Below are 27,581 nucleotides of genomic sequence, written 5' to 3' on the forward strand. Positions count from 1 at the left end.
GCTGTCTTTCAGTCTGTCCTCTCTCCTCATTTTGCTCATCTAGAATTGGTATTTGGTTTTACCAGTTGAGCTTAAGCTCTAAATTGTTTGGGGAATTAGCATTGCTTCATAGTGAGAAGAATCTGAATTAAATTATGTTTTATTCGGTATCATAAGCTTTTAGATGAAATGATAATGATAAAAAAAAAATGTAAGACTGTGTTGTCTGATCAATTCAAAACTCGCATATCGTTTGAAAACAATCACCTCGATAATTTATCTCATCCCAATATATCATTCCTAAAACTTTATTCTCAGTCATATCGTTGATCACACAGTTTGAAAATAGTCTTTATAATATTAAAGTTTCTTTGTTGGAGGGAATCACACAGTTTGAAAATAGTCACCCCAATGATTTTTCTTGTCCCAATATATCATCCCCGAAACTTTCTCCGAAGTCACAAACAAAGTGTGAGGTAGCTCAGTCCAATTTAAACATTTTAGCAAGCGATAAATCATCCTAAAAATTTTATATAGCAACAGGGTGAGCACATAGAGCTTGGCAAGCGACTAATATGTCTATGACGAAAGATAACAGTTTCAAAACAAATAAGGTACCAAATAAAATGTAGGGATACAAGAGTTCATAGATAGCCACTTATCGAATGCAGATTTACAATGTTATTTCGTTCGAAGCATGTTTTATTCATAACAATTGAGTAAAGATTAGTTGGAGTAAATCATTGACATAATGAGCATTTCGAGGCATATCAATAGCGTATAAAATATTACGGAGCATATTAATTGCATATGAAGCATTTCGGAGCATATCAAGGGCGTATGAAATGTTTCGGAACATATCAATGGCGAATGAAACATTTTGGAATATATCAATGATGGATGAAATATCTCGAAACATATCAATGGCGGATGAAACATTTAATAACATATCAATGGCGTATGAAATGTTTCGGAGCATATCAATAACAAATGAAATATTTTGGAGTATATCAATGACATAGGAAGTATTTCGGAGCATATCAAATAACAAATATGAAATAGAAATTCAAACATCGCATTTGATGTTGTATACATTTCATTCTTATCCAAAGTATATATAGAAACACACAACCAAAGCTCTGGATATCATATCAAACACATAGATGGAGAAGTAGGATTATAACATAATATAGTCCATCGAATGACCACCAAACATAATCTAGAGCGTCGCGAGCTCTAAGCACATACCTTTTATCATTTCTGTCAAAGGTCCAAATAATCTCTTTACCATTTCTGGCAAAGTTTCATATTATCCCACAAACACCAGAGTATAAAAGGGCATTGTGAACAATAAATTAAGACATATCGGAAACACATGCAGAACAACCAACTGCATGTGCCTATACGAAACATTACGATACAAACATGAACTTTATATAATAGATTCAGATAAATAAATAATTAAAGGACAAAAGTATGCAGGGACTCAAAGCAGTAATGTAAAGCTCAACTGAAGTAAGGATGTTAGCTTAAAACAATTTCCAAAGAAATGAAACAAGAATAGGCAGAAGGGGGGGGGGGGGAGGGGAGCAATTGAAGTTCAAGAGGGTGGCTTCTCTTTTTAGTTAGGGGGAGATTGAAGTTCCGGGGAGGGTAGGTCAAAACAACTACCTCAATAATTTTTGTCATCCCAATATGTCATCCCCAAAACTTCTCCTCTTTTTGGTATTATTCTCTTTTTGGTTTAGGGGGAAGGTTTCTTTTTTTAGTAGGGGGCAAGTTTCCATATTTAATATTAAAACATTGTTGTTGATTATATTATTTGAAAATAGCCATCTCATTGTCCCAATATATCATCTCAAAACTTTTTCTTGGTCATAAACAAGATATAAGATATCCACATTTAATATTAAAACCTTATCGTTGATCATATTGTTTGAAAAGAACCACTTTATAGTCCTAATATGTTATCCCAAAACTCTCTTCTGGGTCAAAAATAAGATATGAGATATTCTCTTTTTGATTTTAGGAGGGTTGAATTTCAAGGGGTGAGTTCTTTTTTTGGTAAGGGGTGGTTGAAGTCCGAGAGGTGTATGGGTCCCACTTCTAATATTAAAATTATGTCATCTATCATTTAATAATAGTCATCTAAAAAAACAAATTTGTTTTGGAGGGGAGGGGGGTGGGGGTCGGTGGGTTAGTCCTACTTAATATTAAAATCTTACCATTTAGGGAGAGGGGAGGGGAGGAGGTCCGTAGGTCAGTTCCACTTCTAATATTAAAATCTTATCATTGATCATATCATTTAAAAATAGTCACCCTAATAATTTTTCTTATATCAATATGTTATTCTTAAAACTTTCTTCTTATCACAAATAAGGTAGTAGAAGTGGGATCATCATGTCATTTAAAAATAGTAATCTCGATAATTTTTCTTGTCATCTTTAAAACTTTCTTTTCAGTCTCAAACAAGATGTGAAGTGTTCTTTTTTTTATTGTGTAATATCCCTAACTTTTAAAAATTATTAATAAATATTTAGTTATAAATCAGAGGACCTATATGTAAATATAAAAATTTCAAGGACTAAACTGTTAAGTTATAAAAAAAAAACCAAAAATTTCGGTTTTATCCCACCGCCTCCCACGCTCTCTATTTCTCGAGAAACAGAGAGAGGAGCGGTGGGGCATGGGGAGAAGAAGAGAGGAAGAAGAGGGAGAAGAGAAGAAAAGAAATGAAGATGAGAGGGAAGAAGGAGAGGAAAGAGAGATAGATGCTGCAGCTAGGGCTGCAACACCTCTGTTTCGTGTAGGAGGAAACAGAGGAGTTCATGTGTGGGGCGTCGGGGAGGAGAAGGGAAGAAGAAGAGAAGAAGAGAAGAAGAGAAGAAGAGAAGCATAAGAAGAAGAAGGAGAAAAGAGGAGGTGACTACGGAAAGGGCTGCAACGAGGAGCTGTGGGGCGTTGGGGAGGAGAAAGGAAGAAGAGGAGAAGAAGAAAAGAAGAAGAAGAGGAAAAAGAAGACGAGAAAAAGAAGGATGGCTGCAGCATGGGCTGCAGTGAGAAGGTGTGGGGTGTCGGGTAGAAGGGAAGAAGAGGAGGAGAAGAAGGAGAAGAAGGAGAAGAAGAAGAAGAGGAAGAGAAGAAGTAGAAGCGGGTGAAGTGGCGGCACCTTTGTTTTCTGTAGGAGGAAACAGAGGAGAGGAGGTGTTGTGCGTCGGGGAGAAGAAGGGGAGGAAGGAGAAGAAGAGAATAAGTAGAAAGGAAGGAGAAGGGAAAGAAGTAGCAGCGGCTGTGGTAGCTGCAGCTGTGGTAGGGAAAGAGGGAGAGGAAGGAAGAAGGGAAGGATAGAAAGAAGAGAAGGGGAAGAAGGGGCTGTGGCTGCGACGATGGCAGCTGCAGCTAGAAGAGAAGGAGAGGAAGATGAGCAGGGGAGGAAGAAGAGGTTGCGACCGTGGTTGAGGCCGCGACTGCAGTAGTGCAGCTAGGAAGGAAGAGAAGGAAAGGAAGAAGAAGAGAAAGGGAAAGGGAAGAAGAGAGGAAGAGGAGAAGGGGAGGCAGCAGTGGCAGTGGCAGCTTCAGCTGGAAGAGAAGGAGAGGAAACAATGCAGGGGAGGAAGAAGAGACTGCAACTATGGCTGCGGTAGCTGCGGTAGCGATTGTGGCTGCAGAAGCTGCTTTTGGGAAAGAGAAAAAAAAGGAAAGGGAAAAAAAAAAAGGGTTGTGGCCGTGATTGCGGCTGCAGTGGTGGTGGCTGCATCTGCGGCAACTGTGTTTGGGAAAGAAAAAGTAGGAACAAAAGAAGGAAGGAAGGAAGTAGTACAGTGGAAGGGGTTGCAGTTGTGACAGCAACTGCGATCGTGGCTACGACTATGGTAATGGCAGTGGCGATGGCTGCGACAACTGCGTTTGAAAAAGAAAATGAAGGAATAAGAGTAAGAGAGAGTAGGTGACTATGCCTCTATGTTCTGCATGAGCTGCAGTTGTGGAGGAAAAAGAGAAGACATATGTAGAACACGAAACAGGGAGAGGACACGGAGGAAAAGTAGAAGGATTTGGGCTGACACCTTCTTTGGATCTTTGGATCAAAATCTTTGAAAGGCAAGTGTTCTAAACCTTCCTATTGCAAGCTTTCTAATCTTTTCTCTTGCAAGTGTTCTGATCATTCCTATTGCAAGCTTTCTAATCTTTTCTATTGTAAGTGTCCTGATCTTTTCTTACTGCAATTTTATCTCTACATTTGCTTTGAATATGAGGAACTTCGAATTGTTCTAGCCTTGCATTTGATATATCTCCTGTTTAGACGTAACGATTCGAATCTGTACAATTTCTGAGATTATGATCTTTCTACCTTGTTATGGTTATAACTTCATGTATTGATCTCTGATTTGGACAAAACTTATTTGATCAAAATATAGACTCATAAACCTTTCTTTTGATAGCTTATTTGAAGAATTCAGAGTAAGTTTGTTTGCCCAAACTTCTGTTTCAAATGAGCCTATAGATTCTGTAAAATAGTAATTTTATTTTTGACCTTTGGTTACTAAATCAATGGTAACTCCTTGTTGGAAATCTTGATTCGTACGAAATTTCATCAGAAACTAGATTGAAATATCTTTTTAATGATATATTTTCTAAGTAAAATTGGAGCACGATTGATAGTTTGAATCATTTGTTCAATGTGCCTCTTGAATTCTGTCAGAAATTGAGCTTTGGTCGATTTCGCATATTCTGGTTTCATTCCTTTGGAAATTGATATCCTTTAGCTTTATTATTCAATTGAGCTTTATATTACTGCTTTAAATTCTTGTATGCTCTTGTCCTTAAAATTATTTGCATTCTTAAAAATTATTGTGTAACACTTATGCTATATCGTATTGACTCATATAGGTACATGTATATCCCATTGTTCCGCATTTGCTTTCGATATGCGCCAATTCTAGTTTCATTCCTTTGGACATTAAATTCATCTAACCTTCCTATTTGAATTGAGTTATATATGATTGCTTGGAATCCTTGAATGGTCTTGCTTTCATTTCCTTTCAAATCTGAATACAATTGTGAAAGATTATTGCTTACTTCGTATTGACTCGTAAAGGCACATATACGTTTTGTTGTTCCGCGTGTGCTTCTGAGATGTGCTATTCATTGTTCATACTATCCTTTTGTACTATGGTGTTTGTGAGATATTGTGAACCTTTACCAGAAATGGTGAAGGGAGTTATGCATAGAGCCTGTGATGCTCTGTCGGCCCTTATGACTTTACTCAGATGTAGGTGGATGGAGCTCCCAAACGTGGGAGACTTATGTTTGGTGGTTATTCAAAAATAGATGTACCATATTATGTTATAGTCCCACTTCACCTTCTGTATGTTTGATATGGTATCCAAAGCTTTGGTTATGTGTTTCTATACATGCTTTGGATAAGAATAAAATGAATGCAACGTCAATTTGATGTTTGAGCTTATGTTTCATATTTGTTCTTTGAAATGCTCCGAAATGATCCATATGCCATTGATATGTTCCGAAATGTTTCATTTATCATTGATATGCTCCGAAACATTTCATACACCTTTGATATGCTCCGAAATGTTTCATTTGCTATTGTTATGTATTCTATATATAGTTGATATGCTCCGAAACATTTCATACGTTATTGATATGCTCCAATTACTCTATGCTCCATCTGTTATGAACCTAATAGGTTTTGAATGACATGACACATGATTTTGTATCTAATGATATGATATCTTGAAAATTCTTGTATTTTGCCTTGCATTATGATATCTTACTTGTTTGAAATCATTCCTTTTGTTCTGAATATGCTTTGTCACTTGCTGAGCTGTTTTTAGCTCACTCTGTTGTTATATAAAATCTTTCAGGTCAAGTAGTCACTCTTTGAGATGTTTTGAATTGGGTTGAGGTAGTGAAGAGCTATTCAGAATTATGGGTCAGTCTTGTTGGTTATTATGTTATTGTTGTATAAGCATATTTTGTATGTAATGAAATGTTATTGATGAATCGAAATGGATATACTGTGTAAAAGTGTTAGAAGATTTCTCTTATTTGGAATTTCAGAATGTTAAGTCTAGTTTATGATGATATAAACTTGTGGTGAATAGTTGAAGTTCTGATTGTATAATTTATTTAGCTTGTGGATTTATAAATGTTGTTCATGTTTGTCAAGTTGGCTTGGGCTGTCAAAAATGTGAATTATCGAGTGACGTGATATACGATTATAAACTGCACAGGTTTTATAGATGTGAATTTGATAGAATGTTTTTTAGTGTCCTCAAATGTTAGTTTGAATCCTGGATTAGTTTGTGATGAAAATTTTAAAATCATCGATATTATTTGAGGGGCGTGACAGGTTGGGGGGTGGTTGAAGTCAAGGGAGGGCACGGTAGGTTAGTCTCACTTCTAATATTAAAATCTTATTATTTATTATATCGTTTAAAAATAGTCATCATAATATTTTTTTATCTTAATATGCGGGGAAGCCAGAGGATGGGTGAATCTCAATTTTAATATTAAAATTTTATCATTGATGGTGATGTTTGAAAATAATTTTTATGATAATTATATCCATATTTAATATTAGATGTGAAGTGTTCGCTTTTTGGTTGGGGGGTGGTTGAAGTCAGGGGAGAGCACGGTGGGTTAGTCTCACTTCTAATATAAAAATCTTATTGAATCTCAATTTTAATATTAAAATTTTATCATAGATAATGATGTTTGAAATTAATCTTTATGATAATTATATTCATATTTGATATTAAAACTTTATCGTTGATCACATCGTTTGAAAACAGTCATCTCATGGTCTAAATATATCATATCAAAACTTTATTTTTGATCAAAAATAAGATATGAGATATTCTCTTTTTAGTTTTAGGAGGGTCGAAATTGGAGGGGTGTGTTTTCTTTTTTTGTCGTGGGATGATTGAAATCCGAGGGAGTATCTGGATCCCACTTCTAATATTAGTTTTATCGGTGATGTTTGAAAATAGTCTTCATGATAATTATATTCATATTTAATATTAAAATTTTATCGTTGATCACATCATTTGAAAATAATCATCTGGTAGTCTTTCATCCCAAAACTTTCTTCTCAATCAAAAACAAAATATAAGATATTTAGGTGGATTGAAATTAGGGGGGGATGAGTTCTCTTTTTCATCATCGAAGGGTGGGTGATTGAAATGAGAGCGTGCGGGTCCCATTTCTAGTATTAAAATCATATTATCACGTGGTTTAAAAACAGTCGTCGATTATTATTATTATTTTTTTAATTTTAGAGAGGAAGGGGGGTTGAATTTTGAGATGTCAAAATATGGGATCATTTTCTAATATTAAAATCGTATCATTCAACCCGCCGTAAGCCTCGATCTTTCCCTGTTATATAGCGTGTCTTGGACACGAGCAAGTCCTCCAAATCCTTCCTTCCGTCCTCGAGATCGCGCGAGAGGGATGGAGAAGAAGCGGGTGGTTATCGTGGGGGCGGGCATCAGCGGCCTGGCGGCCTGCAAGCACGTGTTGGAGCGCGGCTTCTGCCCCGTCGTCTTCGAGGCCGAGGCTGGCGTCGGCGGCCTCTGGGCGCACACCCTGGCCTCCACCAGGCTCCAGTCCCCCACCTGGGAATACCGGTTCACCGACTTCCCGTGGCCGGCGGGCGTCACGGAGACGTGCCCCCGGCACGAGCAGGTGCTGGGGTACCTGGAGTCGTACGCGCGCCACTTCGATCTCCTCCGCTGGATCAAGTTCGAGTCCAGGGTGGTCGCGGTCGAGTACGTGGGCGCGTCCGAGGAGGAGATGGCGGCATGGGAGCTATGGGCCGGCAACGGCGCGGCCTTCGGTGGCGCCGCCAAAGGCGAGTGGCACGTCGCCGTGCAGCACAAGGGCCATGACTCCACCGAGGTAACCAACTCAGTATTCAGACCAAATTGTGCACTTCAAGTACATCGTAGCATCCATTGGAGTCCTCATATCACCACAATTCTAAGAGCATTCCTCGTATGTATGCTAGATTTATCGAGCGGATTTCCTGATCCTATGCATTGGGAGATTTAGCGGCGTCCCAAATTTCCCAAGTTTCCCACCAGACAAGGGACCTGAAGTGTTCGACGGAGAGGTCATGCACTCAATGGACTACTTCAACTTGGCGAACCCCACTGCTGCTGCTCTTATCAAGGGAAAGCGAATCATAGTCTTCGGTTCAGGGAAATCAGCATTTGACATCGCATCAGAGTGCGCAGATGCCAATGGTGAGAGGTTTAGAATTTCGACCACTGATATTATTTCGCTCACTCTGTTTCTTGTGTCCAGGCGTTGACATGCCATGCACGATGATGCTTCGAACCAAGCGTTGGATGGTTTATGAATCTGCTATCGAAAGGTTTCCTCTCTACGAATATTTCTACCGCAGTCGCTTCTCAGAACTTCTCCTTCACAAGCCCGGGGAAGGAGTTCTGCTGAGTCTCCTGGCCACCTTCTTGGCACCTCTGGTAACATTAATTTCCACTGGTTGACATTAATTAAGATCACTCTTTCTTTTGCATCAAACTGATGAAAAAGTGAAGAAGATGATTTAGCATGATTTTTTAGTCGCTATTAAAATCTATTTTTTTTTACACTGCAAAGTTCAGCTATTGGATGATGACATTGAGATTTACGTATATTATGCATTGATGTGATCAAAAAAGCAAAGAAGATAATGTTCTTGCATTGCTAATTGTTACACTGCATAGTTCAGCTGTCAGTGCATGCTTCTATTTCTTCTTTCTACTGCTGTGTGCGCTTTGCGGGCTATGGGAGGTTGGTTCTGAAAGTAACTCCCTTTGTTTGCTCTCTGAAAAGTACTATGGAGGTATATTATGAATTGCTTGTAGCGCAACAATTCGTTTGGAACTAAAATTCAACTCTGTTGATTCTCGTGCTTCAGAGATGGCTGTTCTCAAAAATCGCAGAAATGTACTTCAAATGGAAAATGCCATTGCAAAAACATGGAATGGTACCAGAACATAGCTTCTTCCAATCAGTCACTTCTTGTTTGATTACATTAATGCCTGAAAAGTTCTACGATAAAGTGGAAGAAGGGAGCATCGTTCTGAAGAGACCACAGACTTTTAGCTTCTGTAAGAATGGGTTATCCATAGACGGCGAAGGTGAACTAGTGGAGTCGGACTTGGCGATATTTGCTACTGGATTCAAAGGAGACCAGAAGCTCAGAGACATCTTCACATCCAAATGGTTTCAACAGATTGTGGCAGGCTCATCAAACACCACTATTCCTCTCTACAGGTCTGTCTCTCCTTTCTTCGCCTTCCATTACTTATATCACGATTGCTAAGCAAAAAGATGCATTTTTTGTAAGCATATGAACTCGACAAGTGTTTTCGGCGATTTGGACGACCGATAATTCTTGGAATCTTATTTTGTGACAGAGAATGCATCCATCCGCGAATTCCCCAACTAGCAATTATCGGGTACTCGGAGAGTTTGGCAAATCTTCATGCTTCGGATATGAGAAGTAAATGGATAAGCCATTTCCTGGATGGTCGTTTCAGGCTCCCAAGCATACGATGCATGGAGAAGAACGTGCTGGAGTGGGAGAAGTACATGAAACGATACAATCACAAGCATTTTAGAGGATCATGCATCGGCGGCATTAACATCTGGTATAATGATCTGCTTTGTCGAGACATGGGATTTAACCCGAGGAGGAAGAAGAAGAAGTTTATAGCTGAATGGTTTCTTCCTCATGTGCCTGTTGATTATGCTGACCTTGATTGTAGCGACAAGTGAAACATGTTGCCAAGCTCAACTACAGTGGTTGCGTAAATCAACCCGAAAACCAAAAGATTTGTGTTTTGAAGACAGACAGACATGTTCTTTTTCTTCTCCTCTGTTACTTGCAGCTGTCATACTTGTTTTCAGCGGGTAGGGTAGGGTAGGGGTAGGGGAGAAGAAATTGTTGACCACGTTTGACTTAGTGGGTTCCACATGCCTTTATGTTCTGGCTTGTCACGTGAGCCGAAACGCCGAGGAGATAACTAATTTTGATGTTCTGGGTCTAGCCCATGGGCTTATTAATCTAGGCTGGTAAATGACCAAGAAATAATAATTTGATATCGGATTTATTTTTATTATTATTATTATTATTATTATTATTATTATTATTATAAAATATTTTTATTTTTTTCTCTTACCAAAAGCCACCGACAACATAATGACCGAAAGAAGAATAAAATAAATTAAAAAAGAGAAAGGAAAAGAAAAAAGAAAGGGTAAAAAGAAGGATAAGCCACAGACACTCCGGTCATTTAACTACTACCGCTTCCGGCCGATGCATCCGCCCGCCGTGTCTCCGAATGCTGTCCTCCACACTCGCGATTTCGACACAGGGACCTGGCGATAGATAGATAGATAGATAGATAGATTAGAGGAGGTCGCAAGCACGGGAGGAGAAGGGAGCAACGAAGTCGGCGGCGGGCGATGCGTCTCCCGCGGCGGCGCCACCACCCCCTCCGATGCCCGATCCCGGCGGCCTCTGCCGTCTCCTTCCTCTCCACCGCCGTTGCGGTCCTCCTCCTCGCTCTCGCCCTCCTCTCCTACCTCGCCCCTCCGCCCTTCCTCGACCACCCTTCCGTCTCCGGCCACCGACTACGCCACTCGGATCCCTCCCCGGTTCGCAAGGTTTACCTGCAACCCTCCCCTTCCTCTTCCCTTTTGACATTTTATTAGGATCAAAATCTCTTCCTCTAACTCCGTCCTCTCCGATTTTTCCCAATCGTAGCCCAAGATTTCTCGTGATGCAGCAGTACGGAGGGATGCTACCACCGGCGAATCCTTTCGTGTTCCGGTTCGTGTAGGTTTACGTTTCCTCATTTGCATGGAAATTTGTTAACTGGAAAGAATATTTGACAACCCATATGATATTTCTGTCTTCCTTTCTTTCTTTGTCTCTCATTCGGTTCGTTAAGCATGGCGGAGGGAGCTCTAAGAACGATCTCTGGGGTTCGAAGCTGTCCAAGAACTACGTCGGATGTAGCAACGCCAGCATTAAGTTTCCAGGTGTGCAAACTATATGTACCTAGCGTTGTTCCATATACGTAAATAGTAATAGGACAAATTCTATCTTGTCAAGAAAATTTTATGTTGTTGTGATGCCTTTATGAATGTTGCAAGCTAAACAAAGTTCCAAGTTATGTAGAATTTTCTCCTTGGATCTTGCAGCAGCTGAAGCTGTCATTCGTCGAGATAGGTATTTGATGATTGGAACTAGTGGAGGCTTAAATCAACAGAGAACAGGGGTGAGTTGTTTGCCCTATTTTTCACTACAATTTTTTTTTCAGAGGCAGCAAATTTTGTTTGCATATAGGGTTTCATTTTTGGTATGAAATAGAAACTGTCCAGGTCTGAGAAAGTTCTACATGTGGTTGTCATACTTGAAACTAAATGAATTCTGACTTATCAGTTAAGGAATCATAGGAAGGACATTCTCTTGGTAAGTGAATTTTTTATTCATCAAAAGCAATTTTGGTGTATCGTTTTCTCTCAACAATTCTTTTTGGCATCACCTTTTCTGTAGACTAATATCACCTGGTATTAGTTGTTGCAATTTCAGTCCCTACTGTTATGTGATGATTTTTAATTTGAAAACTTAGTTCAGTTCTAATGGTCGATCTTAGAATAACCAGAAATTTGTCTTAGATCTGTTCGAGCTAATTTGAGCAAGCCATTGATCCAAAAAAAGAGCATTTAAGGGAGTCTTGGTTCAAATGTCAGCTTCAATTTTGTCTAGCATGACAGCTTGCTTGTTGGCAATAGAGTGCCTAGCAACAAAAGAAAATAACCCATGGACTTATACATAGCACAATTTGCTTGTTTATGAGCTAACATGATTGTTTTCTTGTTTAAACTGTTAAGTCTGGTCATCATGAGTTATTAAAGGAATGCTATTTGTATACTTATCCCAAAATAATAATCACAATAGCATCACTAGATTTCGTGAACTTGAAAAGGATAGAAGTCCCAAGTCTTTCTGTTGCTTTAGTTATATTTTTTTCTGAAACAAAATCAAATAATTTCCACAATTTCGAGACAAGTTATGGTAGATACCATATTTCTTTCCTAGTGTGCTCCTTTTCGTGAATTCCAAAGGCAGTAGTGCTGTTTAATTATCTATCTGATGTTTCTAATTTACTAGCATGTGATGTATGAAATATCTGTTCATCATAGGAAAAATTTACAAAGCTGAAGTGGAGAACTAATATGTTGCATTAGACAGATTGATTATTATGCTTATGTATTGTTTTTGAATATTCTGACTTCAAGATGGGTCAATACAGGCACTAAAGTAACCTGCTAGTTCCTGAATGATGCAAATGCTTTTGGAAGTAAAAATATGTTGATATTTGGCATGTATAGGGTATTTTGTTTATATTTCCCTGATGATTTATTCTGTTTCCGTTTTAGATAGGGCAGATGTGTTAGGAATTGCATCAGTGAAAAGACCGAAGTTCACAGTGCCTTTATTTGTATCATCATATGCAAAGCACTGGATAACTCATTACCAGGAGTAGCATTTCTAATGATAAATCAGGTTCCCCTTTTAGATAGAGCAGATGTGTTAGGAATTGCATCAGTGAAATGACCAAAGTTCACAGTGCCTTTATTTGTATCATCGTATGCAAAGCATTGGATAGCTCATACCAGGAGTAGCATTTCTAATGTTGCTAGGGTGGGAGCTTAAGACTGTTTCAAATTTGACATTAACTAAATGAGCATGCTTAATGTTCAAATCTGCAAACACAAAACTTAGTATATGGACATCGATGATATGGCTAAAAAAAAGCAAAAAGCTTGAACGAGAGCTATTTGATGAATATCTGGAGAAGTTTGGCTTTGATTTGGCATATATCTTGCACTTTTTGAGTGATAAAACAGCATTCATGAAAGACTTACCTTAAGCAAACAAATTTAACGGACAAACTGGAAATTTTGCAACACAATTTTAGATCTTGGCTCTGATGTCTCTCTTATAAATATGAGATGAGCAGGGTAAAGGGATCTTTTATTTCTCTTTTCAGAACATAATTGGAAATTATGTTTGTTTGGCTCTTTGGCTTAATTTATTTATTGAGAAGATTATGTATTATGTTCCATATATGATCGTAAACTAACATGTTGTTTATGTTTATTTCCCTTGTCAACAAATAGCAATATCTTCCTTTTCTTTTTTTACTTTAGTTTTGTTTTTCATTGTCTGTTACTTTGAAGGCTTGTAATAGTTGCCTATAGATGATTCTGCTGCAAGTGATGGTCATGACTTGGCACCCGACAATTTCTCATTTTTCTCCCTTCTTATAACAGAAATTGCAGTAGGTATTTTAACACAGGATGTGCTATTTTGGGAAGTTATTGGATTGGGCAGTCGCAAAGAATCTTTTGAGTGACAACAGTAATTAAATGCCCAAATAGCAAGATTCATTTTGCAGCTATTTGAAAAACCTCGATTGTCTTATTATGGTTTCTTCCTTGATTTATAATACTTCTAGAAATGTTTTCACTGCAGAGCGGTAATTTTGTATTGGAGATTTTAATGAATGCAAAACTGCAAATGCTACTTGTATAAACAACTTGTTTTGCTTTTCTGCTGTTATCAAGGTGCAGATCAGCTTGATTAAAATGATGACTTGGAATAACTTGTGGCACATTTAGCAGCATGCTGCTTTAATTAATTAGGCTGTAACACTAGATCATTGATGGAAAACTGTGACTCGTTCCAGATAACAGATGCTGTGGTTGCAGCTAGGATTCTTAATGCCACCCTTGTTGTTCCGAAGCTGGACCAGAGATCTTTCTGGAAGGATGCCAGGTTCTCTTCAAAACCCTAGGTTGAATTTTCAAGAGAATTTTAGTTAATGTAATATTGTCTTGCTAACTTAAATGGAAAAATATTGTGATTGTTTGTGATGCTACATCCAACAGCAATTTCGGCGACATTTTTGATGTTAACTGGTTCATCTCATTTCTATCAAAAGATGTTAAAATTATAAAAGAACTCCCAAAAAAGGGAGGGAAGCCTTTCAGGGGTCCATACACTATGCGTGTTCCGCGGAAGTGTACTCCAAGATGTTACCAAAACCGGGTCTTACCTGTTCTTCTGAAGAAGCATGTAAGTCACGAGCATTGATATTGGCTTACTCTATTAATGATAGCTTCTCAAGGTAGCAGCTGACTCCATTGGTCAACTATTTAGATTGTGATATCTATAACTTCAAGATTGACACAGTAAAAAAAATTCTATTTTAAGAAACTATCATACATTATCCATAGAAAATCTTACCTTGTCACACAAGCACTCGAGCAATTATTGCTTGACTAATGTCATATATTTAAATAAAAGCCTCAAGTTTTTATTAGTTTTATTCTTCTGCTTATAGGAAAAGATGCAGAATTACACCTGGGGAGCTCTATACATTATGAATACTAACATTAAATTTTCAAATTAACTCAATGCAGAAAACATGGAAATGAGCTATTATAGACACAAGTAGGCAATTTTGTAGGTATTGAGATGGCAAATAGCATGGATGTTTATTGCAATCCTGAAGTGAAATTATTGTCCATGATATGCAGGTTGTTCAGCTGACAAAGTTCGATTACAGGCTTGCCAACAAGTTGGAAACTGATTTGCAGAAGCTGAGATGTAGAGTTAATTATCATGCTCTGAAATTTACTCACCCAATACAAGACATGGGTGACAAGTTGATTCATCGAATGAAGGAAAAAGGCAAGCATTTCATTGCCCTCCATCTAAGGTAAAGCTTGAACTTGATCATGTTTATTTTGGTCATACGTTTAGCTTAGAGAAAAATTGTTTCTTGTCTTTGTGCATGGTGCTTTGTTAGAATGATAATTGTATGCCACAATCACTTTGAGCAAGTTGTATCAACAAGCATCCACAATTTGATGCTATCTATGTTGATTAATGAAGTTGGTGTGGTATATTACCGAGCTCAATTTATATTAATCAATGCTGTGGAGAAAGTTTGGATTTGTGGATTTTTTTTATTTTTTATTAATTACATTTTGAGGTTATTACTACAAGTGGCATTGTTACTATATATATGGTTTCAAGGCCTCAATGCTGTGGAGACAAGTTTGGATTTGTGGATTTTTTTAAAAAAATTTATTAATTATATTTTGAGGTTATTACTACAAATATAATTGTTACTATACCATTGCTTAATATATGGTTTCAAGGCCTCAAAAGATATGGATGGGAATGATGATTTGAACCTATCAGGTGAACTTGGTTCAAAATGGACCTGTGTTGTTGGGTCTGTAAGTTGGGTCTATCTTTAGAGGTCTTGGCCTGCTGGGAGGTTGGGTTGGTTTTATGTCAAATATACATTTCCTTTAGGGTACAGTTCAACCCAACCTGAATTCCCCGAACCAACTTTCTTTTTTGCTATAAGATAACATAAAACATGTCTTGTCCTGCCATCCCAACCTAGCATGTTTTGACCCAACCCAACCTTTTTTTCCCCAGTTGAAGATTTGTCTGTTGTACATTGTTGCATGAATGAAGGCTTGTGGGGTGCTGGAAGTTGAGACAGTGACTCGTATCTCTGTTGGTTTATTGCAGATATGAACCAGATATGCTTGCCTTCTCAGGATGCTATTACGGTGGAGGGGAGAAGGAAAGGAAAGAACTTGGTGCAATACGCAAGAGGTGGAAAACTTTACATGTAAGTGAAACAATAATTCCTGATCTTTTAAAAACATGGCTGCCCTTTTGGTGCCTGAGTGTCATTCTAAACCATGAGTAGATAAGTAACCCTGACAAGGCACGGAGGCAAGGAAGATGCCCACTAACACCTGAAGAGGTAGGACTCATGCTGAGGGCATTGGGCTATGGAAGTGATGTTCACATATATGTTGCGTCTGGTGAAATATATGGTGGTGATGAATCATTGGCACCTCTGAAAGCACTCTTTCCCAATTTTCATTCCAAAGAGACGTTAGCCAGCAAGGAGGAATTGGAACCATTCTCCTTATTCTCATCACGCATGGCTGCTCTTGATTTTATTGTATGTGATGGAAGTGATGCATTTGTGGCAAACAACAATGGTAACATGGCTCGCATGCTGACTGGTCGAAGGTAAGCTTTGCTTCTATATGATTGACTAATTTTTGTTGTATTGTATATTCAGAGTATTTCCGTTTCTTTTGCCGGTATGTTCACCAGGAGATACTTTGGGCACAAGCGGACCCTAAGACCAAATGCTAAGAAGCTGTACTCATTGTTTCTAAACCGTGCAAACATGACTTGGGAGCAATTTTCTTTGAAGGTGTACAGTTATCAGAGAGGATTTCTGGGGGAGCCAAAAGAGGTTAGACCAGGTAGAGGTGAATTTCATGAAAATCCATCAGCTTGCATATGTGAGACCACTAAGGCAATGAGAGGTAAACATTCCGGTTCACTAAGTCAGACCAATGGTGATGATCAACATCGAAAAAGCAATAGAGGCCACAGTATCAGCGAGCCTACATACGATCACACTGATGAGGAGCCGGACTGGTCTGACATGGACTATGGAGAGTATACACCATTTAGTAAAAGTTTGTCTAATAGTACGGACATGGACTATAATCCATTCACAAGGCCAGAGGATTCAGAGCTTGAGGATTTTCTCTCAGATTAAGAAGATGATCTGATTTTCTGTCCACTGAGCAGTTTATAATGCTTAACCAATTCTTTCATCAAATTCTTTTATTTGGGCCATTGAATCGGGTTTCCTATGAGAGAACTTGTAACTTGTTCTCTGTTGCACCTTGTGTATACTCTTCTATGATGGGACGATGGTGTCTTCCTTTTCTAGTATATTCTGGTAAACCATGTTGATAGGGTCTTTTGTTTCTTTGCAAGTACGATCCACCTTGCCGAATTATAGTTTTCGTATTTCATCATGCGGCAACCTGTTGTCGACTTCGAAATTTTGTTGTAAGGTATATATTGTGATTATTCCCCTTGTTAAAGTTTTTCCCGTCTATTAGATTTCTATAACAAATTTGGCATCAAGAATTGTTTAAAGGTGAGACACCTCATGGCACAGTTTTGTTTTAAGATTTTTAATGATCTGACATGACAGGGAAGTTTAGGTTACATTTTTACTAATAATCTTTTTTATTACTGACATGCTCGATGATAACACCTGCAGTTTAGTTAGATGGAAAGACACCGAGAATCTTGGCAACAGACGCGAGGGCAATATAGATGATGGTTTGCCATGTGATTCTTGCATTGGTACGCATGACACAGCAGGTCAGCCATCATTTCCTACTACTATTACTGCTTCAGGTGAAATCAGTTTCACTTCCAGCATTTCCATTGTTTCAGCCTTATGATTGAAGTGGAACTCATTGCCAAAACCGTACTAGAAATCTTTGCATTCAGATGAGTTAATTATAACTGTGTTTTTCGTGTGTAATCCGTATACAAAAATTGGATTTACATTGGACTGCAGGGCACGAGATAGGATGAGTTCTTCATGAGCTAAGCATGTTGAGCAGAGAGACTCGACTTTGGATCGGCTGCCTGAAGAGGCATTCCAATCCGCTCTCAAACCCCTCGATGCTGACTTCCAACCTCTGCAGTTGACTTTGCGCCCGCCCTTGCCCTCTCACCATCAACATCCTTGCAGCAAATGCAATCTAGACTTCCTTCCTCTTGGTCAACGCCTTGGAGACAAACGACCACCTGCTTGACCTTGGCCGCCTTGTCTGCATCGACAAGAAAGACGACACCAGCCGGAGGAGAGCAATGGTGATCACCTTCGCTTCCATCAAGACCCTAATCGCCGTCGGCAGGTGGTCATGTTCATCCATCCGTTTGTCCTCCGTGCGCTTCAATGACCTGACCTGAAGCAATTCCACAACTCCTGCTCCGCGTTCCTCCCGCACGATCGCTGCCTCGTCCTTCTTTCTAAGAGCCAGCTGAAGATCTCGGATGTGCTCTCTCATGGCAGTCAAGCGATCCTTCACTGCGCTGCACACGTCCAACAATCTGATACACCCATCCGTTTCTCCTTCCGCCCATCTCCTTTGCGGTGGATGGATGAGGATCTGCCGGTTGACGGACTCGTACACGCCTTCGAGCCTCCTCAACCCGTCACACATCTTCTCCGGCGTCGAAGAGGGTGAAGCCATAGAAGATGTTAACTTGTGCAGCTCTTCTTCTACCCTGAGTGCAGCAGGGTGAGATCTCGAGGGCAAGCTGATGGAGCGGGTATGGCAAGGCTGGTTTGCTGCTGAAGCGGATTCAGCCATTGTTTCTCTTGAGTTCCGAGAAGATCATTCGATTGTGTGGCAACTGATGAAGAGGGATGGAAGGATAACAGGTTTGGTGTCAACCTTTGGTTCACAGGAGACACCAAGAATCCAAGCTACCATCCCCAGCTTGTCATGTTTCAGTAGCTAACAGCAAATTACTTGTGCGGGAGAATCTTACCACGACACTCGAGAGCGTATGCCTGCTCGTCTCCTATCAGCACACACCAAACTCCAACATCATCTTTACCAACCCGGTTGATGTCGGTGATCTCTAAATCAAACTTGGATCCGCATGTGTAAGTAAGCCTCCATGATCGAACGAGAAGCTCGAGTGTTCGTTTGGTGGTCTACCTGCATGAAAAGCGACATCAAGTGTGGTTTTCGATAGAGATTTCTTCGACGCTCTAGTTAATTAAAAAAATAAAAATAAAAATTTTAAATAGATAACTAACCTCGATTATAGTGACATGGTGGGCTTAACACGAAAGAAAGAAAGAAAAAAATTCTATAATATGGACAAAATATTAAACTAATAAATATGTGGATAAATTGTTGATCGAGATCCGGTTTTACTTGTTGATTGGGATTGCTATGTGTTAGCCATGATTGGTGATTTGGGCCTGTCGGCAAGCAACAAATCGAAGCAGCAAACGCTGCATCACCAAAGGAAAATAAATTGCAACCCCAACAAAGCAACGGTTACCAAAAGCATGCGCGGTGTTGTGATGGTGTGAGAAGCAGCGTTCATGTGTCTCTACTGTAGCCAGCATGTATAAATGATGCCATGTGCTGCGAGAAGCAATGTATCATTCTCAGTAATACCGAGAGTTAGAACAGAAGATGATGAGGAGACACTAAGGAATCGAATCGTCGCTACCTAAACTGAGCCCCCATGTGATGTGGAATGTGGATCTTTGGTGGAACTTTGATGCTTGTATTGGCATTCATCATGGATATTCTCAATACGAAGTAGATGGATGACATTTCGTCGTGTCTCAGCATATAATTAGTTGTCATTGTTTCAGTAGCCAATCAGATTTTGGATGCCATGGAAGAAGGAGATTGATCTGAACTGTAATTGTATTTTACTCGTGTGTAAATCTTGTACAATTGCTGGGTTTACGTTCACCAGCAGATCGCCTAAAATGTGGATGCTGCTTACAGGGTACAGAGTTTGATGCGAATGTTCATGAGCTGAGTATGTTGAGCAGAGAAACTCTGCTTTGGATCAGTTGCCTGAAGAGGCATTCCAATCCACTCTCGATCCCTTCAATGCTGACTTCTAATGTCTGCAGTTGGCTTTGCGCCTGCAATAGCCTGTCATCGTCACCACCCTTGCAGGGATTGCAATCACAAGAAGCATGCCATGAGAAGATGCGTAGACTTTCCACTCCATGTTCTTCCTCCTCGGATGCTGCCACCTTCCGCTTGCTCAATGCCTTGGAAACGAAAGACCACCTCCTTGACTTGGGTCTTCTCGTTTGCGTCGACAAGAAAGACGAGACCAGTCGGAGGAGAGAGACGGTGGCCACCTTCGCTTCCATCAAAAGCCTAATCGGCAGTTCGTCATCGTCATCGATGCGTTTGTCCTCCATGTGCTTCAACGATCTGAAGCAACTCTTCATATCCTTCTCTGCCTTCCTCCCAAAGCGAACGTAATCACTCACTTTGCTGACGATTGCTGCGTCTTCTCTCTTTCTGAGAGCCAGCTGAAGACCATGGATGCGCTCCTTCATTGCAGCCAAGCTCGAGATCACTGCGCTGCACAGGTCCAACAATCTGATAGACCCATCCAACTCTTCCTCCACCCACTTCTTCTGCAGTGGATGATTGAGGGTCTGCTGGTTGCTCGTTAAGCGAATAAGCTCCTCCATGGAATCGTACAGCCCGCCGAGTCCTCTCAGTCCGTCGCACAACGCCTGTGGTGCTGTGGAGGATGAAGCCAGGGAAGACCTCAGCTGGTTCAGCTCTTCCTCAACCCTGAGTGCAGCAGGGTGAGATCTCGACGGCAAGCTGACGGACCGGACATGGCATGGCTGGCTTGGTGCAGAAGCTGATGCAGCCATCTTTGTTTCGAGTTGGTATGACAGCGAAGGAAGAAGGCACATTGGACTTCCGTGTTTGGCTCCCTCTCCTTATAAACCACCACCCAACGCCATGATTGGAAACACCAAGCATCTCAGCTACCTAAACTAATCATCTCTCTCTCTCTCTCTCTCTCTCTCCATGTGATGCCAAATTGGATCTCGAGTTCCTTCAGAACAAGATCAGAAGAAAAGAAATAGCAGATCTTGGATCCCGAGCTACAGAGTGATTCATGATCTGGTCGTGTCGTTCTTTAAGGGCTTTCCACAGCGTGTCATGTGTCCATAACCAACAGCAGGTCTGTAATTATGACTCCTAATAATAGTATTTAATGTAACACACGAGTGGCTTATGTTTCATTGCCTCCCCAGCAACCTCTATCACTTCACCGACAAGTCTCCTGCGATGATCCGATCACTCTGTTTCCTCACAGCTTAACACAGGAATAGCTTGTGGAAGCAGCATCCCATGTTAGGAGCCCGGCAACAAGCATCTTTGCGTTGATCTTGAGGCTGCATCACTGGGCATAGAACGCATGATTGGGAAGCTGTGGGAGACAGTTGCCTTGGGCAACATCGTAGTCATTTTGCTTGAGGTGAGCCTCAGGTGGACAGCGTACTAATGATAGGAAGTCTTCTACGAATGAGCATAATGGATCAGTGAAATGTTGAATCCGTCAAATACGAAAGGGAATCGAAATGATGGAATGAGAAAACTGGCATTCGAATTGCTCATTGACAGTCTTGATCATGACCATATTGACTGATTCCAAAGGGAATGTCACGGTTTCTAAAGGCATCACGTGGACTGTTCATAGTCAGTCAAGAAGGCTATTTGTATCGAGGAGTTGCAGCAAATGGGAGCTCCACGCCATGGAAGTAAAGGACCGAGCCAAAACCGCGTGATCACAGAGTCCTCCCCTGCTCCTCCGTTTCTTTGCCTCTCGCCAGCCTCTTAGAGCCGAACTGCTGCCCTGTGAAAACAGGAACTCATTAAGCCTCCGACACCGGGAATGTTACGATTAGTTTGGAACTCAAATCATTGTTTTCTTATTGTAACTATAAATAAGGGTCTGGACTTTAAAGTTAGACGTATCACAACAAAAACCTAATTGTTTGCTATGGACTTTTTTTGTTTAGGAATATTTTCTTAAAGTATTTGTAATTGTCCTTTTTATAGTAGTGATTTGCTCCTCCTTTGTTCGTGATGTAGGTCAATTGATCGAACCATATAAATCTGGAGTCCTTGTCTCTTTTATTTTTCTGCTTTATTATCTTTATTGGGTTACCAAATTACCTTTTGATAAATTTTCTGGGTCAATTTTAACAAACTGATATCAAAGCCTGGTTTCGGGATCTTTTGGCAATGATGATAATAACAAAAATCGTTGTTGAGAAATTCGACAGAAATGTCAACTTCGACATGTGGCAGCTCAAGATGGAGACCATTCTAGCTCAAGATAGAGACCATTTTAGTTCAAGACGAAGTTGATTTGGCACTACAAGGAGTTGAGAACATTTCAGATGATACATTAAAGGAAGATCTTACGATTATGGATAAGAAGGCACGATCAAGCATTATTCTAAATCTCTCTGACGATGTTTTACGGGAGGTAGCTACGGAGACTACGGCTAAGAGCATGTGAAACAAGCTTAAAGCCTTGTATATAAAGAAGATAGTGGAGAATCGTCTCTACTTGAAGCAGAGTTTATATATGCTTCGGATGATTGAAGGTACATCTATACTCTCACATATTGATTAATTTGATTCCTTAGTTATGGATTTGGAGAATATAGATGCGAAAATTGATGATAAGGATAAAGCTCTGTTACTTTACTTTTGTGTTCTCTTCTCCAATCCTTTAAATATTTCCGTGATACTATGATTTATGGAAAAGAAACAATTTCGTATCAGGAAACTAAATCTGCACTAAAATCTAAGAAGCAAATAGACAAGGATATCACTAGGGAAAGTAGAGGGAATCAGGTTGAGGGTCTGGTTGTTAGGGGTAGAACGGATAAAAGGGAATTTGACAGTAGTAGATCTAAATCTAGATCTAAATTCAAACATAGAAATTTAGAGTACAGATATTGTTATAAAATAAGGCACATTAAGGCTGATTGCTTTAAATTGAAAAATAAATTAAAGCAAAAAGGAAAAATTATTGAGAAAACTACTAAGTTCGTTAAAGCTAGTGTAGCAGCCGATGAAAATATTGGAAATATTTTCTTTGCTACTGATGATAGGATGAGGTCTAAAAATGAATGGATTTTAGATTCAGATTGTTTTTATCACATGTGTCCCAATAGAGATTTGTTTTTTACATATGAATCTTGTAATTGTGAAATTATTTTGATGGGCAATAATGCCGCGTGTGATGTTATTGGTAGAGGCACAATCCGAATTAAAATGCATGATAGTATTATGAGGACGTTCACTAATGTTAGACATGTTCCTGATTTTAAAAAAAATCTCATCTCTTTAGGCACCCTAGAGGCTCTTGGGTGTAAATACGTAATTGAAGGTGGAGTTATGAAAGTTTCTAGAAGTGTCCTTATTGTTATGAAAGCTTGTAGGTCTGGTAGCTTATATATTTTGCAAGAAACTACTGTCACAGGCTTAGTTGCAGTCTCGTCATCATCATTGTCTGATTCTGACATCACCAAATTATGGCATATGCGTTTGGGTCATATGAGCGAAAAAGATTTGAGCATATAGAGCAAAAGGGATCTTCTTTACGGATAGAGTACTGGGCCATTGGATTTCTATGAATACTATATTTTTGGAAAGCAAAAAAGAGTCAACTTCAATTCTCCAATAGTTCACAAAAAGAAAGGTACTCTTGACTATATTCATTCAGACCTTTGGGGTCCAGCTCGTGTTCAGTCTAAGGGTGGTGCCAAGTATATGTTGACTTTCATTGATGATTATTCTAGGAAAGTTTGGGTTTATTTTCTGAAGCATAAAAATGATATTTTTCTAACCTTTAAATAATAGAAGGCTTTGATTGAGAAGCAAACAAGTAAACAAATTAAGCGGCTTCGAACAGATAATGGCATGGAATTTTGTGAAGGTGACTTTAATTGTAGGAATTGTTCGACATTGCACTGTTAGGATGACGCCTCAGCAAAATAGTATGGCCGAACGCATGAACAAAACACTCTTGGAGAGAGCAAGGTGTTTGATCTCAAGGTTGACAAAAGACTTTTGGGCAGAGGCGATTAATATGTCCTATTACGTTGTCAATCGTGCTCCTTCTGCAATACTTAATTCCTGCTGATTATTCTGATTTAAAATTTTTTGGGTATCCAGCATACATGCATGTAAATGAAGGAAAATTATAGCCTCGAGCTAAAATGTGCATTTTCCTTGGGTATGCTTCTGGGGTGAAAGGATACATATTATGATGTTCTGATCACAAATCCCCAAAATTTGTAATTAATAGAGATGTTAGTTTTGATGAATTATCTATGTTATCTTCCAAAGAGGAATCTACTAGTTGTACAAATGATAGTGCGCAGAAGCAGGTGGAGCTTGAGATTGATAGTTCTGATTCTTTTCAGTCGAACTCTTATACTCAAAGAATGCTAGTAGATGGTCCCGAGTCTACTGATGAAGATGATCCAGAGGAAGAACAATATTCCATAGCCAAGGATAGACCACGGAGAGATATTCAACCACACAAAGATATGTAAATTTGGTTGCATATGCTTTATTTGTTGCAGAAGAAACAAGTGAAGTTGGTGAGCCTACTACCTACTCAGATGCAATTTCTTATGATAATTCCGCTAAGTGGTTGATTGCAATGAATGAAGAAATTAAATCTCTCCATCATAATAGAACTTGGGATCTTGTGAAGCCGCCTTCAGGTAAGAAAATTGTTGGATGCAAATGAGTCTTCAAAAGGAAGGAAGGTATTCCAAGGGTTGAAGATGAAAGGTACAAAGTACGATTAGTTGCAAAGGGCTATAGTCAGGTATATGGTGTTAATTTTAATGACGTATTTTCACATATTGTTAAACATAGCTCTATTCGTGTTTTGCTTGCTTTAGTTGCCATGTATGATTTGGAATTGGAGCAACTTGATGTCAAGACAGCTTTCTTATATGGTGAACTTGAAGAACAAATTTATATAAAGCAACCTCATGGATTTGAAGTTGACGGTAAGGAAGACCATGTTTGCTTGTTAAAGAAATCATTGTACGGATTGAAGTAGTCTCTAAGACAGTGGTATAAGATGTTTGATTTTTTTTATGTTGGGTCATTGTTACATGAGGAGTATGTATGATAGTTGTGTCTACTTTCGGAAGTTAACTGATGGCTCTTTTATGTATTTGTTGCTTTATGTTGATGATATGCTAATTATAACTAAGAATTTGTCAGAAATTCACACTTTGAAAATATAGCTGAGTAGTGAATTTGAAATGAAAGATTTGGAAGCAACTAAGAAAATTCTTGGCATGGAGATCAAAAGAGAATGAGGAGTTGAAAAATTATTTCTGTTCCAGAAAAATTACATCGAGAAAGTCTTAGAGAGGTTTGGCATGAAAATTGCTAAGCCAATGAGTACTCCTCTTGATAGCCATTTTTGGCTATCTATTGCTTAGTCACCATAATCAGTTGAAGAGGAAGAATATATGGTGCAAGTTCCATATTCCAGTGTCATCGATAGCATTATGTATGCAATGGTTTGTACTCGTCCAAATATTTCACAAGCAGTCAATGTGGTTAGCAAATATATGTCTAACCCGGGTAAAACACATTAGCAGGCTGTGAAGTAGATTTTCATATACTTGCAAGGGACTTCAGATGCTTATTTGGAGTTTGAAAAAAATCGTGACACTTTGGTTGGTTTTGTCGACTTTGATTATGCTACGGATCTTGATAAATGAAGATCTTTGACAAGCTATATTTTTTGCGTTGATAGTTATGCAGTTAGTTGGAAAGCTTCCTTACACCTATCGTGGTTTTATCTACTACAAAGGTAGAATATATGGCAGTGACAGAGGCAATTAAAAAAGTTTTATGGTTAAGAGATTTGTTCGGTGAATTATGTCTGCATCAAGGTATTATTATAATTTACTATGATAGTTAAAGTGCTATTCATTTGACTAAAGACCAGATGTATCATGAGAGGACGAAACACATCGATGTGAAGTTTCATTTTATTCGGGATGTCATTACTAAGGGAAATGTCCTTGTTCAGAAAATTCATACGAAGGACAATCCGGTTGATATACTTACGAAGCCTCTTCTAGTTTATAAGTTCAAGCAGTGCTTGGACTTGGTTGGTGTTCATTGTTGGTGATTGTCCGTTGGGGCTTTTGTGAAGAAAGTGGAACAAGTTTTGTTAATTATTAATGTTGGGACATGCCAAGGTGAAGATTTGTTAGTTTGACAAGTCCAACATCGGAAAAATCAAGCTTGTTATCTCCTATTGCAACTATAAATAAGGGTCTGAGCTTTGAATTCAGATGCATCATAAGAAAACATAATTGTTTACTTTGGGCTTTTCTTGTTTAGTAGTTTTATGTATTTTATGGCTTAGGAATATTTTCTTAAGACATTTATAATTGTCCATTTTATAGTAGTGATTTGCTCTTCTTTCGTCCGTGGATGTAGGTCAATTGATCGAACCACGTAAATCTGGTGTCTTTGTCTCTTTTATTTATTTTTTTTATTGTCTTACAAATTATATTAATGAAACTGGAACGATTGATCTTGATCACTATCATCAATCTCGTTATTAACTAATCGACAATATAAGCACTCGCAGATGCCATAGACGGGTGTTGAGAGAGAATAAGGAAGAATAGACTAGTGTTGAGAGAGAAGAAAGAAGAAGAAGAAGCTCGGTATAGATCAAGAGAAGAATGCGCCATAGACGGGTGTTGAGAGAGAATAAGGAAGAATAGACTGGTGTTGAGAGAGAAGGAAGAAGAAGAAGAAGAAGAAGAAGAAGAAGAAGCTCGGTATAGATCAAGAGAAGAATGCAGCTCAACCTCCCTGCCTTCAGATTCCATCCTACGGAGGAGGAGCTTCTTGACTTCTACCTCAAGCGCATGATCCAGGGCAAGAAGCTTCAGTTCGAAGTCATCACCAGCATTAACATTTATCGCCATGACCCGTGGGAGCTCCCAGGTACTGTACTGTCTGTTACTCTCTCTCTCTCTCTCTCTTCCCGAGTTGGAGGTTCGGAGGTACGAGGGGTTGGAGTGGCTGCAGTACCCGTTCTCGTCTCGGCTGAGGAGGCCATGGATGGTGGATCTCTGGTCTCCTTTGATCCCAGCATACTCTAACTTGTGAGCTTTGACATCAACAACGACAATGAAGAAGAAGAAGAAGAAGAAGAAGAAGAAGAAGAAGAAGAAGAAGAAGAAGAAAGAATAAAACTGAGGAATCGGTGATGCACACCAATCGGTGGAACACTGATTCAAATGCCCAAAGTCAAGAATTGCTGATTTCTACTAGCTGAAGTCAACGAGAAGAGCGAGCGGCGGAGTAAAAGCGGCCTCACAACTGTGAATAAATAGACAGATCGTCCGCATGTGTAATAGTGTATCTCTATGTACGATGACTCCATCAACTGTAAAAAAAGAAATTTATCTTATATGGGATCGGCACTCACTGCCCCTCTTTGTTTGTTATTGACATTTGTCCTTTAATACATGTAAACAAATAGTGTGGATAACAAAATAAAATAGTATTATTGAATTGCTTATGATTTATTGTTCGATGTGTACAGTAAACTACCCAATTATTACATGTTTAATTGGCTCACTTTGATCCCAAACGACGAAGATATCTTTCTCCAGCCATTAATGGCTTGCTTGACTTGCAATAAATAGACGGAGGAGCACAGAATTGGTCGGGTGTTTGTTGTCGAACCCACAACAGTGTGATCCGACCAATGATGATGGAGTTATTTATTATCGTATGAAGCTTAAAAATTGGCGACAAGGAGAGGGAGGAATAGGTTGTCAACTCTGGACTTGTTGACCAATTCAATAGATCCATCTCGTTCAATTCCTGTACCACATTTCACTTGGTCAACCAGTGATCGTTATCAAATTGAGTTCTATGTGCAGCGATGATGGATCACAAGTGTCAATGTCAACGAGTCCACATGGGGCTGCTATAGGATAAATTTCTTAAAAAATCTCTTATTTTTATTTCTT

The 27,581-nt window shown here is 39.3% G+C and overlaps 4 protein-coding genes across 7 annotated transcripts; 2 read left to right on the top strand and 2 right to left on the bottom strand.

The window, feature by feature from the left end:
• The first annotated feature begins 7,446 nt into the window (after nucleotides 1-7,446).
• On the top strand, nucleotides 7,447-9,780 carry LOC103978319 (probable flavin-containing monooxygenase 1). Its single transcript, XM_009394079.2, has 5 exons — nucleotides 7,447-7,893; nucleotides 8,003-8,240; nucleotides 8,302-8,480; nucleotides 8,918-9,276; nucleotides 9,420-9,780. Exons 1-5 carry the CDS (start codon nucleotides 7,447-7,449, stop codon nucleotides 9,778-9,780), a joined length of 1,584 nt encoding a protein of 527 aa, XP_009392354.2.
• Nucleotides 9,781-10,292: 512 nt separating this feature from the next.
• Nucleotides 10,293-17,037, top strand: LOC103978306 (O-fucosyltransferase 16). Of its 4 annotated transcripts, none has more exons than XM_009394062.3 (10): nucleotides 10,293-10,671; nucleotides 10,772-10,843; nucleotides 10,959-11,049; nucleotides 11,212-11,288; nucleotides 13,767-13,855; nucleotides 13,969-14,155; nucleotides 14,620-14,801; nucleotides 15,632-15,734; nucleotides 15,816-16,147; nucleotides 16,235-17,037. In XM_009394062.3, exons 1-10 carry the CDS (start codon nucleotides 10,471-10,473, stop codon nucleotides 16,689-16,691), a joined length of 1,791 nt encoding a protein of 596 aa, XP_009392337.2. In that variant the 5' UTR covers nucleotides 10,293-10,470; the 3' UTR covers nucleotides 16,692-17,037. The 4 variants fall into 4 exon arrangements, with proteins under 4 accessions (XP_009392337.2, XP_018678386.2, XP_064996924.1 ...); XM_018822841.2 differs by having other exon boundaries at nucleotides 11,215-11,288; nucleotides 16,235-16,907; XM_065140852.1 differs by having other exon boundaries at nucleotides 10,772-10,837; nucleotides 11,215-11,288; nucleotides 16,235-16,907.
• A 663-nt stretch (nucleotides 17,038-17,700) lies between these two features.
• On the bottom strand, nucleotides 17,701-18,315 carry LOC135632492 (uncharacterized). Its single transcript, XM_065141100.1, has one exon. It carries the CDS (start codon nucleotides 18,313-18,315, stop codon nucleotides 17,701-17,703), a length of 615 nt encoding a protein of 204 aa, XP_064997172.1.
• A 1,065-nt stretch (nucleotides 18,316-19,380) lies between these two features.
• Nucleotides 19,381-20,411, bottom strand: LOC103978307 (uncharacterized). Its single transcript, XM_009394064.3, has one exon. The coding sequence runs from the start codon at nucleotides 20,382-20,384 to the stop codon at nucleotides 19,506-19,508; it is 879 nt and encodes a 292-aa protein (XP_009392339.2). The 5' UTR covers nucleotides 20,385-20,411; the 3' UTR covers nucleotides 19,381-19,505.
• Nucleotides 20,412-27,581: the final 7,170 nt, after the last annotated feature.

The sequence above is a fragment of the Musa acuminata genome, chromosome BXJ3-3 (assembly GCF_036884655.1).
Source record: "Musa acuminata AAA Group cultivar baxijiao chromosome BXJ3-3, Cavendish_Baxijiao_AAA, whole genome shotgun sequence".
In the NCBI taxonomy this organism is placed as follows: Eukaryota; Viridiplantae; Streptophyta; class Magnoliopsida; order Zingiberales; family Musaceae; genus Musa; species Musa acuminata.